This window comes from Hyperolius riggenbachi, chromosome 3 (genome assembly GCF_040937935.1).
Source record: "Hyperolius riggenbachi isolate aHypRig1 chromosome 3, aHypRig1.pri, whole genome shotgun sequence".
Classification (NCBI taxonomy): domain Eukaryota; kingdom Metazoa; phylum Chordata; class Amphibia; order Anura; family Hyperoliidae; genus Hyperolius; species Hyperolius riggenbachi.
This window is the reverse complement of record NC_090648.1, coordinates 170939872-170955481: the sequence shown is the minus strand read 5'-3', so window position 1 is coordinate 170955481 and position 15610 is coordinate 170939872. Positions and strand designations below refer to the sequence as shown.

At 42.6% G+C, this 15610-nt stretch overlaps 1 protein-coding gene across 2 annotated transcripts in view; it reads left to right on the top strand.

The window, feature by feature from the left end:
- The window catches only part of UNC45A (unc-45 myosin chaperone A), a 65754-nt gene that overhangs the window by 44287 nt on the left and 5857 nt on the right, over window positions 1-15610 (top strand). For both annotated transcript variants that reach the window (XM_068275255.1, XM_068275256.1), the window contains exons 15-18: window positions 1213-1279; window positions 3404-3517; window positions 6501-6616; window positions 6700-6817. In XM_068275255.1, the coding sequence (XP_068131356.1) occupies window positions 1213-1279; window positions 3404-3517; window positions 6501-6616; window positions 6700-6817 (415 nt within the window). The remainder of the gene's footprint in view (window positions 1-1212; window positions 1280-3403; window positions 3518-6500; window positions 6617-6699; window positions 6818-15610) is intronic.

The window sequence follows — 15610 nt, the reverse complement described above, 5'->3', positions numbered from 1 at the left end:
TCTATATATCTTATCTAAGTTTAGATAGTTTACACAACAAATCTAGCTGCAAACAGCTTCAACATTATATATTTATTTCTTCCTGTGATACAATGAGGGCAGCCATCTTCTGCTTATCATCATTACACACAGGCAAAGCTGCTCAGCATCTCCTCCCCTCAGCCTGTGAAAATGTCAACCCCTTCTTCTCCTCCCCTCTGCCAAGTAACTTCCTCCTGCCCAGACTGAGCTCCCATAAGCCCTTGCTACATAGGTCTCAGAGTGCCAAGGCACTGGAGGAGCTGTGGGCGAGGTTTGTTTAGTTTATAGGGAATTAGAGTATTAAAAAAAAAATATTTGGCTTGAGGAATACCCTATTAACTATATGAAGGGAACACAACTGTGCAATGAGTAAAAGTTTATCTCAGATCCACTTTAACTTAGGCCTAGTTTACACTGGCCCATGCATTGTATCACATGTCCATTGCCTCATATATGTTCTGCAATTTCAGTGAAGTGGCAACGCACTTACGGTACTTTAAAAATGCACATAGCAGTGTGCTGTGTGCAGCAATGATTATGCTGCCGTTTCATTCAGTGGTGTACCGTGAGAGGAGGGCCATTCGAGTTTTCCATCTGGCTTAACCACGTGCATTTCTGATACAGACTGGTTGGCAGTCAACGAAAGGTTTGTTGAAGGAAACCTGAAATTAAAGGAACATGGTGGTTGCCATCACTGTCTTACTTTCCTCTTACTTCAGGTTTCATTTAACTCTTTGCCTGCCATGGACATGGGTTCCACGTGATTGCTGTATTTACATTTACAGCAGCACGCAAGAATGGTTTTAGTTTCTGTTTGTGTAAGCATTCGGTTCTAACTTTGTCCTCCATATAATGACCTGATGCTATATGCACTCCTGTAAGACGATGAATCCCTAAGCTAGTAAGGCTCTACAGCATTGTATTGTGTTATACCCTATGGGGTAAGGGGGAAGTACTAAGTATCAGTCAGGCATGGGGTAACAGCACCTCCTACTTTCCAACAAGCAGTCTGCAGAAGTCAAGGAATGGTCACCCGAAATGAATCAGGACACTAGTGTGTTCAGGCTCTCAAACGTTCTCCTAAATATAAGATCCATGGTTTTATGCATATTGATTTTTTTTAATTCCTATATTCTTATATTTTTTACATTGTCCTCTTATTTAACAGCTCTTTGATTTTCTCCTCTCCAGGGTCTTCTTGGCATTAGTAGAAAAATCTGAAGAACGTGGAAACGTTGTGGCTCAGGGAGGAGCAAAGGTAGCGTGGAAGCGCTCTCTTGGATTATGTTTGTACATTTTATGAAATCGCTCTTCTGCTAACTGTGTTTATAACTTTGATAATTCAGGATAATCTAAAAATAGCCAATCAGATTTTTTTACTGATTTTAGTGGCAAAATGTGACTGCTTCAACTCTGCCAATTTTAAACCAGGTTCCCCAGACTTTATATACTGCATAAGGGGTGACTGGGCATGATATCTCTAGTGTATTCAAGCCAACATCATGTGGTTTCTTCAGAAACAACACCATCTAGTTTTGTTTGATAACTGTGATAATTCAGGACAACCTAAAAGCACAAGGATTGTACGACATAACTTTTTTTTTTTTTTTTATCAAGAAAACTGTTTATTAAACAATCAAAAATCAAATCAAAAATTAAAAAAGCACACAAATATTGAATACAAACACCCAGTACCAATCAAAGGAATTAAGCATCATAATAAAAAAAAAAACCACGGAGACTCTTTCACACCCCCCCCCCCCCCCCCCAAGTATCACAAATCTTCTCGAATTTAGTGGGAGAGCCCCTGTGCGCATATATAACTTTCTCAAGCTTCAAGGCAGCATAAATAGGGACCCCATTATGGCCAGTTTCACATAATCTGTCATACTTCCATCATCAAACGCCCCAAGAATGCAAACCAGTGCTGTTCTAAGAATAGATGTTTGATACAATCGGTCCATAATAAGTACGCCAGACCAATATCTCCGAAGCCAAGGACAGTTCCATAGCATGTGGATAAGATATCCATGATCTCTTTTGCATCTAGGGCAGTCTGGCGAGTCTAATAACCCAAATGAAACAGTCATTTTGGGGGGATTGCCTGCAGAGCCTCCATCCAGACCTCATCATGGAGTGAGTTGTGGGATCTCTTGCAGCCAGACTTCAGGGGAAATTTCTTATGGAACCTTTCCAACAATAGGCTATAGCATGCAGAAATCAGGCCCTGTTTACTCGACGCCTGTATTATCATATTAAATAGGGGCAAGACCATTACCTTACAAAAAGCTTGTATACATACACAGGGGATCACAAAAGAAATTCCACTTGATATGGGACAGATGGAGGAATCGGTGATTTAATATGGTGAGGATTATGCTCCCTGAGTTTCAATTTTCATGATCTTGTCTATGCTCTGGGTCCACGTTATATCCTTAAGGGCGCTGGGATAACCTGTATATTGACTTTGCTATATGTACTTACCTGGTTTCTGTATGCAGATCCCTTTTGCTTCTATATGAGAATGCCTATGTATTACTGTTGCTATAATGCCTCTATGACTATAACACTGTACTTTGTTCTTGCCTTGTATATGACATACAATTCTTTCAATAAACCTTTTAATTTTGAAAAAAAAAAATTAGGGGCAAGACGTTACGGTACAATGGAAAGGTTACAGCTTGTTTCCGAAGCGCATAACTTATGTGCTTATATTGAAACCTCAATAGACCCCCTGGAATTCCCAGTAACATCTGAGCAAGAAAATCAAAGGATATCATTCCTCCGCCATGAAACAACATATTAATTGTATCTAAACCATGTCTAAGCCTGAGGTCAGAAAAATCTAATGTAGACAGTTCAGGAAGGTAATCATTGTGCCACAAAGGAGTGAAGGAGGCAAATCCCTTAATGCCCCGCAGGGTCCATCCCTTAAACCATACTTTGTGCATAAGAACTAGAGTAGGATGACATAATTTTTACTCCCATAGTCCATTTTACCTCTGCTCTCTAGTAAGCAGTGCAGTGGTTGGAACTCTTGCAGATAAGTTACATAGGGCCTGATTCATGTAGATCCGGTAATACTGCCATGTGCATGTACCTACAGTGATTTTACGGATACCAACGTCGGGAGATTACTGGGCATTCTACTATTACTGCAACCCAGGTTGCTATGGTAATGGGCACTGCACAACTTCCAGTCCCACTCAACTGATGGGAACAGATCCCATTGCTTTGCATACGATCTGTTTGCATGTCTGAAGATAACATTCCAATAAGTGAAACATTTTCTATGGCAGTGTGAACCAAGACTAAGTAATACATAAATATGTTTTTAAAAATGACCATAAACGATTAACATTCATGTATTGGTGTTTTTCAGGCTTTAATACCACTAGCATTAGAAGGAACAGAAGTTGGGAAAACCAAAGCAGCACAAGCTTTAGCCAAGATAACCATTACATCAAACCCTGAGATTGCTTTCCCGGGTGAAAGGGTAAGGCTATCAATGTCCTGAAAAATACTGTATGTATAGCATCTTTTCTTTACCAAACTGACAATGATCTGTTGAAGGTTTCCTGAATTGAGCTAAAAGGAATAAAAAGAGAAGTCCACCCCCCACAGTTGCATGAAAAATGCTATGAAATGAGAATACCTTCAAAGATCATGCAATGGATGCATTTGTATTAAAAATTACCAGTTTGCAAAGTGCACTAACTAAATCAAATGAATAATTTGTGACCACCATCTGCCTTTCAGGCAGCATCAGTTCTCCCATGTACACTTGCACACAGATTTGTAAGGACCACTGCAGGTTGGATGTTCGCAGCATATTTGCTAACTGGTCAAATTGCAGCATGCAAGCAAGTACGTTATGTACACAATGCTTGCATTGCTAGCATAACACGTGTTACATTAGCAAAACATGCGGGTTGCATTGTGTAACTTGTGCCATGTTCTGCCTGTGCATAGAAATGTTACTGCAGTTGTGTAGTTTAGCAATTATTGCCCTATCAAACCACAGGAAAGACCACAGTTCTACTGTGCTTTTAGGTTTTTTCACCGTTGCATCTGTCTCCAGAATGATTAAGTGATGTCGGGGGGGGGGGGGGGGGGGGGGATAGGGGGCATCCATTATTTGAAAGAACTTTTTGTTTTCCAGAGGATTGTCCTTTATGACTTTGGCTACATGTTTGGTGTCGTTCCCCTGCTGCAGAATGGTTTTGTGAGCTATCCGATGCTTTGCTGATGGTATTGCATGATAGATATGCTGAATAAGAATCTGCCTGTACTCTGTGTTGAGAAACCATTTATTCCCAATGCCTTCAAAAAGCAAGTGAGAAATCAAGTAGATGTCATCTGTCCATACACAGCTTTGAGAAAGAGGTCCCAGTGGCTGTGAAATATATTTTTGTTTTTTGTGGTGGTGAATTGAAATTTCATGGGCTCGATTTCACAAAGTGCTGGCTTTTTTTGTTCATTTTGCAATTTAGATTGCCTTATCAGGCTTTTGACCCCCTGATTCCTATAAGAGGCATGATTGTGAATTACGGTACTTTACATCACTGGACTTCTTGTTGTACCAGGGTCATGCTGGTTTCTGGCAGGTCTAAGCTGAAGATGCTACTGGGAGATGGACATGATGTATCTTTTATCTGCTGCAGTTTCTTTGGTCTGCCGCTGCATTTTTGGTCCTCAGCATTGTAGGATTATAGTTCTGCAGATCTTGGACAGCACATTTAGAAATGTTCTGCCTGTGATAGACCTTGTTGATGCAGATAACCATACCTGAGTCTTGTTTTTCTTCTCAACTACGCCATTGTGTAAGATTTTTCTTATACCATACCTTTCTACAGCATTCCCAACTTATTAGTGGAGCATGGCTTCTCCAAACCCAATTTCATCCCTCCTACACAACTAAATCTGTTTAATGTAATGATTGTGTTTTAACTTGCATGTTATCATTTGACTATATGCCTGCAAAAAAACTTGTCTGTGTTTAGGTGTACCTAGGAGAATTGAATATTTAAGGCAAATATGTGGTCCTATCGCATTTTGGTTTGATTTACTTTTGGCCTTTAGACTATGATAGACACTAAATTATGACTATGGTAGGGATTAGATTGCTCCTCTAAAGGGACAGTTAGTGACACAACTGTGGGTTCAATAAAGCACTACAGAAGAGGTCAGTGCTATAGAAATACACAATAATTATAGGTTGATTGGTTCCCCCCCGTAATTGGCCCCAGACTGTGGTACACAACATTGTGAGCCTTGCTTTATTTTTATTCTACAGAATACTTGAGATAATGTGCCGGTACTATACTGGACTATCATAATAATAATTATAGTCAAGTGCTATTGGTTAAATGGACTCCGAGCAGTGCAGAAACTATGGAAAGATGCATATCATTTGAAAGCTCCCTTTCTCCTCTTTCCAATGATATATAAACTGCCGCCCTACGCCTTTTAGTTTTCGCAATTTTCGCGATTGAAATTGCAGCGGCCGCGATTTCAATCGCAAAAATAGAGAAAACTAAAAGGCGTAGGGCAACGATTTAGGTGTCGCCAGAAAGAGGAGAAAGAGAGCTTTAAAATGATACCCATCTTTCCATAGTTACTTGTATTACACAGGGCGACTTTTTCCTAAAGTCAGCAGCTTCATTCTGCTGAATGGAGCTGCTGACACTGGAGAAAGTGTCGTCCTGTGTAATACAATGTAACTATGGAAAGATGGATATCATTTTAAAGCTCTCTTTCTCCTCTTTCTGGCGACACCTAAATCGTCGCCCTACGCCTTTTAGTTTTCTCTATTTTCGCGATTGAAATCGCGGCCGCTGCAATTTCAATCGCAAAAATTGCGAAAACTAAAAGGCGTAGGGCGGCAGTTTATATATCATTGGAAAGAGGAGAAAGAGAGCTTTCAAATGATATGCATCTTTCCATAGTTTCTGCACTGCTCGGAGTCCCTTTAAATACTTTTTGTTAACATGACTTGACCTCTGTCAGGCAAATGAGTTATGGGTTGGTTCTGGCCTTAGTAATTATATAATGCTCCCAATTGTTTAAGCCTGGCAGTGGTCAGGAGTCATTGCCATGGGAACATGAGTGGCCCATGTGCACCTAGTCTATTGAATGTCTTAGCCATTGCTACTAGACGACTAAAGAAATATATCCAGATGCATATGCTTCCAGTATTTTAAGAACAGCCTTTAAGGCACATGGAGATAATCTGCAGTTTGAACAAAAAGGACAGAGGAAGTCACTGAGTCTTCATCAACAAACAAAATTGCCAATACTTGATGAAATAGATAATGGTTTAAAACTCCTCAAGTTACAGGTACTATGTACAAAGTGTCTGCTTGATACTGAAGTGAAAGCCTTTGGTTGATAAATAATGATGCAGCTTGTGCAGTTATGTGCCAAGCTGCTAGCCATCTTCTTTGTTTTATTACCTCTCATTTATTTTGGTCTTGCAGATCTATGAAGTTGTCCGGCCATTGGTAAGCCTACTTCATCTTAATAGGACTGGTCTACAAAATTTTGAAGCATTGATGGCATTAACGAATCTGGCCGGTATCGGCGAGAGGTTGAGGTACATTGTGTTATCATAGAAAAAAAGAAAAAAAGAAATACCTTTCATGGATTTACACATTTATTGTTTATTTTGCTTTGCAGAAGTAAAATCATCAAGGAGAAGGCTGTGCCAATGATTGAGGGTTATATGTTTGAAGAGCATGAAATGATACGAGCTGCTGCAACTGAATGTATGTGCAACATGGTGTTGAGTAAAGAGGTGAGGTCAAAACTATGCTCTGCTACTGAAGAAATAATGAGATATATTCAAGAGTTTTATTACTATGCTGTTATATTGTCTTCTGATTTTACAACAAAATCATGATGGTAAAAGGTACCATTGCACCATATTTTTTTTTTTCTTTTTTAAAGATTCTTTATTTTAGGAAGTTTTTATACAACATAGAAAGAACACATATCATATAAGCGCATTCCACATCCTCAATTGTGCATTAGAAAAGGAAAAAAAAAAATTTGTGCAGCCGGCAGCGACCAGAGCTGCCGGCATTAATAAACAGTTCACATCAGGATGTAGAAATAGCCCAACAACGGAACAGAATTTTCTTGAAGAATGCTGCATTAAACATCGTGTACTGTAAAATAGTGTATGCAGCTGCCCCCGCATACACTACACCCCTTCCCCTGTCACCTCATAAAGGCGGCAGGGATAATATGGTGAGGGGCCCGGGGCCCATAGGGAACATACACCCAGAACCCTCACCAGATATAATATAATCGAAATTAAACATTGGGCATTGTATCTAGAGAGAACGGCATTCTTCAGAACCCAGTAGTCTTAAGACAGACAGAGGACAAACATATAGACAATAAACAAAAAGGAGGGGGGGGGGGGGGGGAAGAGGGAAGGTTCGGTCAGATAGGGGTGAAAGAATATATATAAAACCTAAGGCATCTCAGCGACTGCTAGGCATAAGTACATGACAGGAGCCCCTCTCCCACAATTTAGCAGAAGAGGTGTCTCCTGTATATCTCTTTTCAACACGCCAGGACCCCAAACCCCCAGTCCAAGCAAGTCAGCCCATCAAGTTCTTATACTTATCCGACTCTTCAAATTCGGACCATGGTGCCCAAGTCCTGCTAAATTGTTCCTCTCTTTTATGAATAGTCATAGTGATATTTTCCATCTGTCTAATAGATTGGACTTCTTGGAGCCACTCGCCCACTGAAGGAGGCTGTAGCTTTTTCCAGTGGCGAGCGATCAGGAGTCTAGCAGCATTGATAAGGTGTTTTGATAAGGACTTCTTATACTTTCCGAGACGCCGTGGTGTATTATGGAGCAGATAATACGTTGGATCATCTGTAGAGGCTACCCCCGTGACATCGGAGATGATATCTCGAACAGAGCGCCAATAGGAGTCTAATTGAGGACACTCCCAGAAGATATGGAGAAAGGTGCCTCTGTGAGCCTGGCATCTCCAGCATACATCAATAGCGCCCGGAAACATCTTAGAAAGCTTAATTGGCGTATAGTACCATTGTATTAAAAATTAATACCCAGATTCCTGGATTCGTGCTGAAACAGAGGACTTATGGGCCAAAGCTACTATTTTTTGCCACTGCGTGTTATTAAAAGGTTGCCCCATCGTGGATTCCCACCTGAGGCGGATATCATTGGTGGCATCATTATCTGTCACTAGCATTAAATATACCTGAGAAATAGTCTGTGTAGAATAGCCATCTGCTGAGCAAAGAGATTCAAAAGGTGAGAAGTCTCGGGCAAAATCTGATCTATTGCCAAGGCTAAGTAAAAAGTGTTTAAACTGTATGTAAGACCAATCATCTGCTCTAGGTAATTGGAGAATAGTTCTAATTGACTGGATACTTCGCCATTCCTTGTTTTCTATTAAGTGATGGGCTCTCACTATTCTAGTTCCTCGCCAGTGTTTATATGCTGAACTGTAGGTTCCCGGGGGGAATTTAGGATTGTCCAATAATGGGACCATGGGGGTTGGCCATGGGCTAATGGTCTGGCGTTTGCGAAATCTACACAATATCCGTAGTGTATTTGATATGAGAGGGTGATTAATATTACGAATATCTAATTTAGTTGTGGTCCAGGGTAGATGCGTCAAATGAGGTGTTGACATGTCTTTCTCCATTTTAACCCACTGCTTGTGTTGCTCATGTCTATTCCAGTCTACTATACGGATAAGTACCGCTGCGGCGTGATATAGCTGAAGGTCGGGGACAGCCATACCTCCCTCTGACTTGGGTTGGATAGAGATTGAGTAACGGAGTCTCGGAGGCTTACCCTTCCAGATGAATTTGTTGAATCCTTTACGAATCTCACTAAAAAAGGAATAGGGCACCATGACCGGTAGGGTCTGAAATATATATAGGAAGCGGGGGAGGAGATTCATTTTTATGATATTTACCCTTCCAAACCAAGAGAACCTGGCAACATCCCATCTTTGAAGGTCTGCCCGGACTTTAGTTAAAAGAGGGGCGTAGTTTAGCTGGAAGATATCCGCTAAATTACTAGGGATTTTTGTGCCCAAGTACGATAAGGATCGGGAAGACCATTTGAATGGAAAATTAGATTCTAGATTATGTTTGGTGGTCGGTTCTAAATTGATATTTAGGGCCTCACATTTGTCGTAATTGACTTTAAAATTAGATAATTGCCCAAAGATGGAAAATTCTCGTAGGAGGTTAGGTAAAGAGATATGGGGATGGGTGATATAAAAAAGCAGGTCATCCACATATGCGGCTATTTTATGCTCAGTGGATGTTATCTGGAGTCCTCTAATATCAGGGTTGGCCCGAATAGTGCGTAACAATGGCTCAATTGTCAAAGCAAATATAAAAGGGGATAGCGGGCACCCCTGGCGGGTGCCATTAGATATACTGAAGGGGTCAGAGAGTTCGCCATTGACCTTTATTCAAGCGCATGGGGATCTATACAATGCCATAATACGCGTTAGTGCATTCCGTGCCAAGCCAATATGTGACAAAGTGCCTCTCAAAAATTCCCAATGGACACGATCGAAGGCCTTCTCCGCATCTGTAGATAGCAGCATCATAGGCGAGGCCTCCGATCGTGCCCAGTGAATTGCGTTAAGTGTGCGCATGGTATTATCTCGTGCCTCGCGCGTTGGTATAAAGCCAACCTGGTCGTAATGTACCAGTTGGCTCATATAGGGGGATAGTCTATTTGCGATAATTTTCGCGTATAGTTTTAAGTCCAAGTTTAGAAGGGATATTGGGCGATAGCTAGGGCAAACCGCTGGGTCTTTGCCCTGTTTGTGAATAACCGTGATGTGGGATGTTACCATGTCTGCCGGAAAGAAGGATGGGTTATCAATATCTGAGATTGAATTAAGAGCATTAAGGAGGTAAGGATGTAATGACTCAAAAAGTTGGGAATAGTAGTCTCGCGGGAACCCATCCGGGCCTGGTGCCCTACCCGTAGGTGTTTGGGCTAAAGCAACCTTAAGCTCCGCGAGAGTAAGTGGGGCCTCCAGGTCCTCTATCTCTATTTCAGTCAGTCTGGGCATTCCTGAAGCCTCAAGATATCTCCGGATTCTATCTGTTAATGCCAACTTAGCCTCCTCAGAGGTATCTTGAGGTAGATTATACAGGGTATCATAAAATGCCCTGAAAGTCCTGGCTATTGAGGAAGTCCTGTGATGTTTCTTAGAGCTGGGGTCATTAATGAAAGGGACATAATTCGCTGCCTGCTGCACCCGAAGCGCCCTAGCCAGCAAACGGCTGCACTTGTTTCCAAATTCGTAATACTGTTGCTTGCAGCGTGTAGCCGCATATCGGGCTTTAAAAAACAAGAGTTTTTTGAGTTTCTCTCTTTCGGCTGTGAGTGCGCTCAGGTCAGCATCAGACAGCGAGTTCCTATGAAGGAGCTCCAAGCGGCGAATCTCCTGGAGGGAGCCCTCAATAGCCTGATTTCGCTCCTTCTTCAACCTGCTGCCCTCCTGGATAAATATGCCACGGATCACACATTTGTGAGCAGCCCATACAGTTAACGGGGAGACATCCTCAGTCACATTCGTCGCAAAATAGGATTCAAGTGCCCTTACAATTTTTGCCCTCACCTCACTATTTTTTAGTAGGGAGATATTGAGTCGCCATGAAGAGGGTCCCAATCTTTTTTCTAAGATAGTGAAGGACGCCAGCACCGGGGAGTGATCCGAAGTAGTGCCTTCCATGATATGGGTATCAGTGACAACTGGGAGTATGTTATGCGAGGCAAAGATGTAGTCGATGCGTGTGTAGGTCTTATGGGGATGTGAGAAAAAGGTAAATTCTTTATCAGAGGGATGTGCTATACGCCATACGTCCACCAGTTGACGGGATTGGAGGGCAAGTGCACACCTGCGGATCACTCTGTATGGTGTAGCTGACCTACCGGAGGACGTGTCTAAGGCAGGATCTAAAGCAACATTCAGATCACCCCCCAAGATCAGGCTGCCCTCTGCAAAAGCATCAAGTTCCTCCAAGAATTTGTTAAGGAAGGAATGTTGACTAATGTTCGGGGCGCAGAATGATCCAAAGGTAACTGACTGATCACTAATGATCCCTTTGACCATTACGAACCTCCCTTCTGGGTCCACATGGGACTGGATCTGGGTAATGCCCACGTGTTTGGAAAATAGGATAACTACACCCTTAGTCTTTGCGTCAGGAGACGAGCTATAAAAGGCTAATGGGTAATGTTTGCTACTTAATTTGGGATGGTCCTTTCCTTTGAAATGAGTCTCTTGGATAAAGGCCACTTGGACTTTAGAGCGATGTAGCTCTGTTAAAAGAGCTGATCTCTTTTCAGGGATGTTTAGGCCCCTGGCGTTAAGCGTTTGCACTTTAAGTGATGCCATGTTCCGAGTTAGAGAGTCTAAGAAATAGCAGTCGCTGAATTACCACATCCCATCCCAACCGAACAACACATAAGGATAGAAGAAGACATAGACAATGACATAAAAACACAAACAGGAATACACGTTCCCAGTTGCATGGTGAAGGGAGAAAAAAGCTCCCCCACCATGTCACCCAATTCTGTTCAGGACTCTCCGTCCAGCTGGACGAGAGAGGTATTATTGCCCTGTCCAGATTGAGGAAGGAGGCAGAACCAACAGTCCCACGTGAGTACGGCCCGCCCCTCCCTCCACATGACACATCTCAAACTAATCTGAAAAACAGAACCCCTTCCTTAAGTAAGTTCGAGCATAGTAGATCCCGGGTCTCCCCTTAGAGCCCCCCTCCCCCCCCAAAGCAGCAACCCCCTCCCCCCCCCCCCCCCGCACCACCAATGACGCATGTTAAAAGGTTAATCAAATATCACCAACTATACTTAAGGGAATAACATAACCCCTTGGTTTCTCTACATGCAAAATTCACCCAGACATCCTATCCATTACATAATTTCTACGTCCCACCATATCCCCCTTCATAATGACAGTCTCATTATCTCTCGCTGTGTGTTGTCGTAACTTAATGTTCTCTTAGATGGCATTGCTCCAGCTGTAAACCTGTATTAAATAAGCATCATATCAGTTTTACAAACAGATCTCAAAACACATAGTATAATGCTCACAGACAAGCTGAATATTTGGACTGATCTGGGTATAGATCTTAATAAAGTTGTGCAGTGAGAGTAAGAGTTCAATAGTTATAAGGACACGGGCCAGTCTTAGACAGGATCCGGGGGCAATATAAAAAGCCATAGGGTTATCCGAGATGTAAGCGGGATATATATGCGGGGTAAGGAAAAAGGAAAAAAAAAACAAAACCAACGGGGGGGGACGGCGGGCAAGTCGTCTCCCAATAAGGGAGACGCTGAAAGTACCTGTATCAGGGAGAAAAAGGATCCAACGATCTCGATTAAACGTAAGGTCAAACAGGATCCGGGGTCTCCAATTGTTGCGGTAGATCTTGCATTCTTCTTTGGCGTTTCGAGCGCTGGGGCTTAGAGAAGTCCAGAGAGTCAGGATCCCACTCTGGTACCTTCACCACCTGCATATCCAGGGCTTTGAAGAAGTCAGGGAGTTCCTTCGGGTGCCTTAAGGTATAGGAGCTATTTCCTCTTCGTGCATAGAGATAGAAGGGGAATCCCCAGCGATAGGTCGCTCCCTGCTGCAACAGAGCTGTTATAAGTGGCTTAAGAGCCCTTCTCTGGGCCAGGGTGGATGGTGCTAAATCCTGGTAAAGTGATATGGAGGCTCCATCAAAATCTATGGTTCCAGTATCTCGAGCAGCTGCCATGATAAGTTCCTTTGTGCCAAAGTCGTGCACTCTACAAATTACATCCCTAGGTGGTTCTGAACCTTTAGGTATCGGACGGAGTGCCCGGTGCGCTCGGTCTAGCTTTAGGGGATGGTCTGCTGATCTGTGGAGTAGGTCATTGAAGATGCCCTTGAGAGTAGGTTGGAGATTTTCCTCTCTTGTAGCCTCAGGAAGGCCCCGCACGCGGATGTTATTCCGGCGGTTCCTATTCTGCAGATCCTCTATCTGCGACCTCATATACGTGTTCACAAGCTGTTGCTGGTCGCTCTTCTCTTTCAGGGTTTTTATTTCTGTCTGCAAATCCTTTACCTCCGTTTCCAGGGTTGTGATGCGCTGTGCAGAGGAGGCAATGTCCGCTCTTACTGCTGCAAACTCCGACCTTGTGGAGCTTAATATGTGCTCCGTCTGGCGCTGCATATCTAGCTTGGTAGGCATCCCTCTAAGGAAGGCCCATAGATCATCTATTGTAGAAGAGGATTCCGTAGCGTCAGGGACAGCGGCCCCAGAGTCCCCGGGAGCCGGGGCGGCAGCCATCTTGGAGGTCACACTTCTTGTTGCTCGGGGGACAAAAAAGTCTTCTAAACTCGTGCCTTGTGTCGCAGCGTCGGTTTTTTTTGTTGCCTTTCGTCCTCCTCTGCCTGCCATACCATATAGATATCTTTTTGTGCAAGATCTTGGGGTTATATCGCCTTAAACTGTGTCATGTGGCCGGGAGCTCTAAGGGCAAGCTTCTTCACGCGGCCATGCTACGCTCCGCCCCCTTGCACCATATTTTTAACTTTTTTTTCTTGGTAATAAACAGTTCAATAGTACAGTTATTTATGATAAACATGATTAAGACAAAGACTATAAATACCAACTACATCTGTAATATTGATCTGATGTTACAAACTACTTTGTAAATCGATCCATATAATCAAGACATCGCCCATTTAAAGAGACTCTGAAGCAAGTCTAAATTCACCCCCCAAATCTCCTGTGCAAAATCCACAACTTTCTTGGTCGTGGATTTTGCTGCTCATGGAGGCAGAGCTATGAGCTGCAGCTCTGCCTCCATTCGAGTGAATCTGCCTGCGGATCTCGGCCTCTCCCTGCCCCTCAGTGAAAAAAGATTGAAAGGGGCGGGGAAAGGCGGCGATCAGCGGGGATTGATGCGCGAAGAGGCAGAGCTACAGCCCTAAGCTCTGCCTCAAGCAGGAAGCGCTCCACGGACTTAGACAAGGAGATTTGGGGGATATAAACTAGCTAGCTATAGTGCTTTACAGAAATAGAAGTTAAAAACGCGGATTTAGACTCTCTTCAGAGTCTCTTTAACAGCCACACACCTAACCCATTCCAGATAATCCATTGTTCTAATATTGGCTAGTTTAATAACTAAATGCACATATTTCAAGATCGATTGAAGTAGATCTATCTGTCATGAAGCCTGTTTGATCTTTAATTATTGTTGTAAGAATAACTTTGATCTATTAGCTAGGCTGTTTCAATGTAAGTAGTGTGTGTTCAATAGTGATAAGTGTCCATATGACCCACAGTCCAGGAAGTCTTTATCAAGTTTAAGAGCAGACACTATATTGTAGCTTCCCACAATTACCTGGAAAATGTCTTCTGCATAAAACAATTGTTGTGGATCTCCAAAAATGTAGGTAGCAAAATAGAGATGTATTTTCTCGTATTGGCAGTCAATCCAAGCCAGTGGATTATTCGTGAGCATATAAGACAACGCCTGATCTAATTACCTGAGAGTTGTATCAGTAGAAGTCATTTGCATAGGTTCTGGTTTTAGTTGAGGTGCACTTCTTTATTCAGATGGCATTCTTTATCATGTTGACTGCTTTGGATGTGATGATGATGCCGTTATATTATTAAAGCACATAGCACTAAGCAAAGCATTATTTTGTATGGACTAACAAAATGAGGGGTTGGTTTGGGGACTATTATACTTCCACGGTCAACCCAGCCAACATCGCTAATGATTTGGGCTAGAACTGATGTAATGGTGACACCATCTGTGGAGTGGAGCTTGTCCAGCCCCAGGGTTAGTAGGGCATTCAGGCTGCCTATACAGAAAATCTTGGGGTAGTCAACTGCGAAGCCAGCGAGGCATGTGGAGGAGTATAGATAACAAATGAAACAGGGCTGCCATTTACTTGTAGCATTGAGAGTTTTAAACCTACATTCCTGTTATTATTTTACTGTGAGCACTTCCCATCTAAAATGAGATCTTGCATATATGGAATTCCTTATCATTTATGACAAATACAGGTGGCCAATCGACATGAACCACTCGACGACTTTAAAGCATACCTAAAGTGAGAAGTATATGGAGGCTGCCATATTTATTTCCTTTTAACCAGTACCAGTTCCTTGTCCCTCCTGCTGATCATTCTGGCTGCAGTAGTGTCTGAATAACACACCTGAAACAAGCATGTGACTTGTCAGACTTTAGTCAGGAGCGCCTGATCTACATGCGTGTTCAGGGTCTATGTCTGAAAGTATTAGAAGCAAAAGATCAGCAATACAGCCAGGCAATCAGCATTGTTTAAAATAAAATAAATGTAGCATCCATCCTCCATATCCCTCTCACTTCAGGTGTCCTGTAACTGCCTGTTACTGATATACACGCCTGTTACTGATATACACGCCTGTTACTGATATACACGCCTGTTAAGTGGATTTCAATTCAAACATACAGCTGGAGTCTCCTTATGCATTAGAGAGAGGACAGAGGTTTTCAGATATTACTGGAATATGTGGT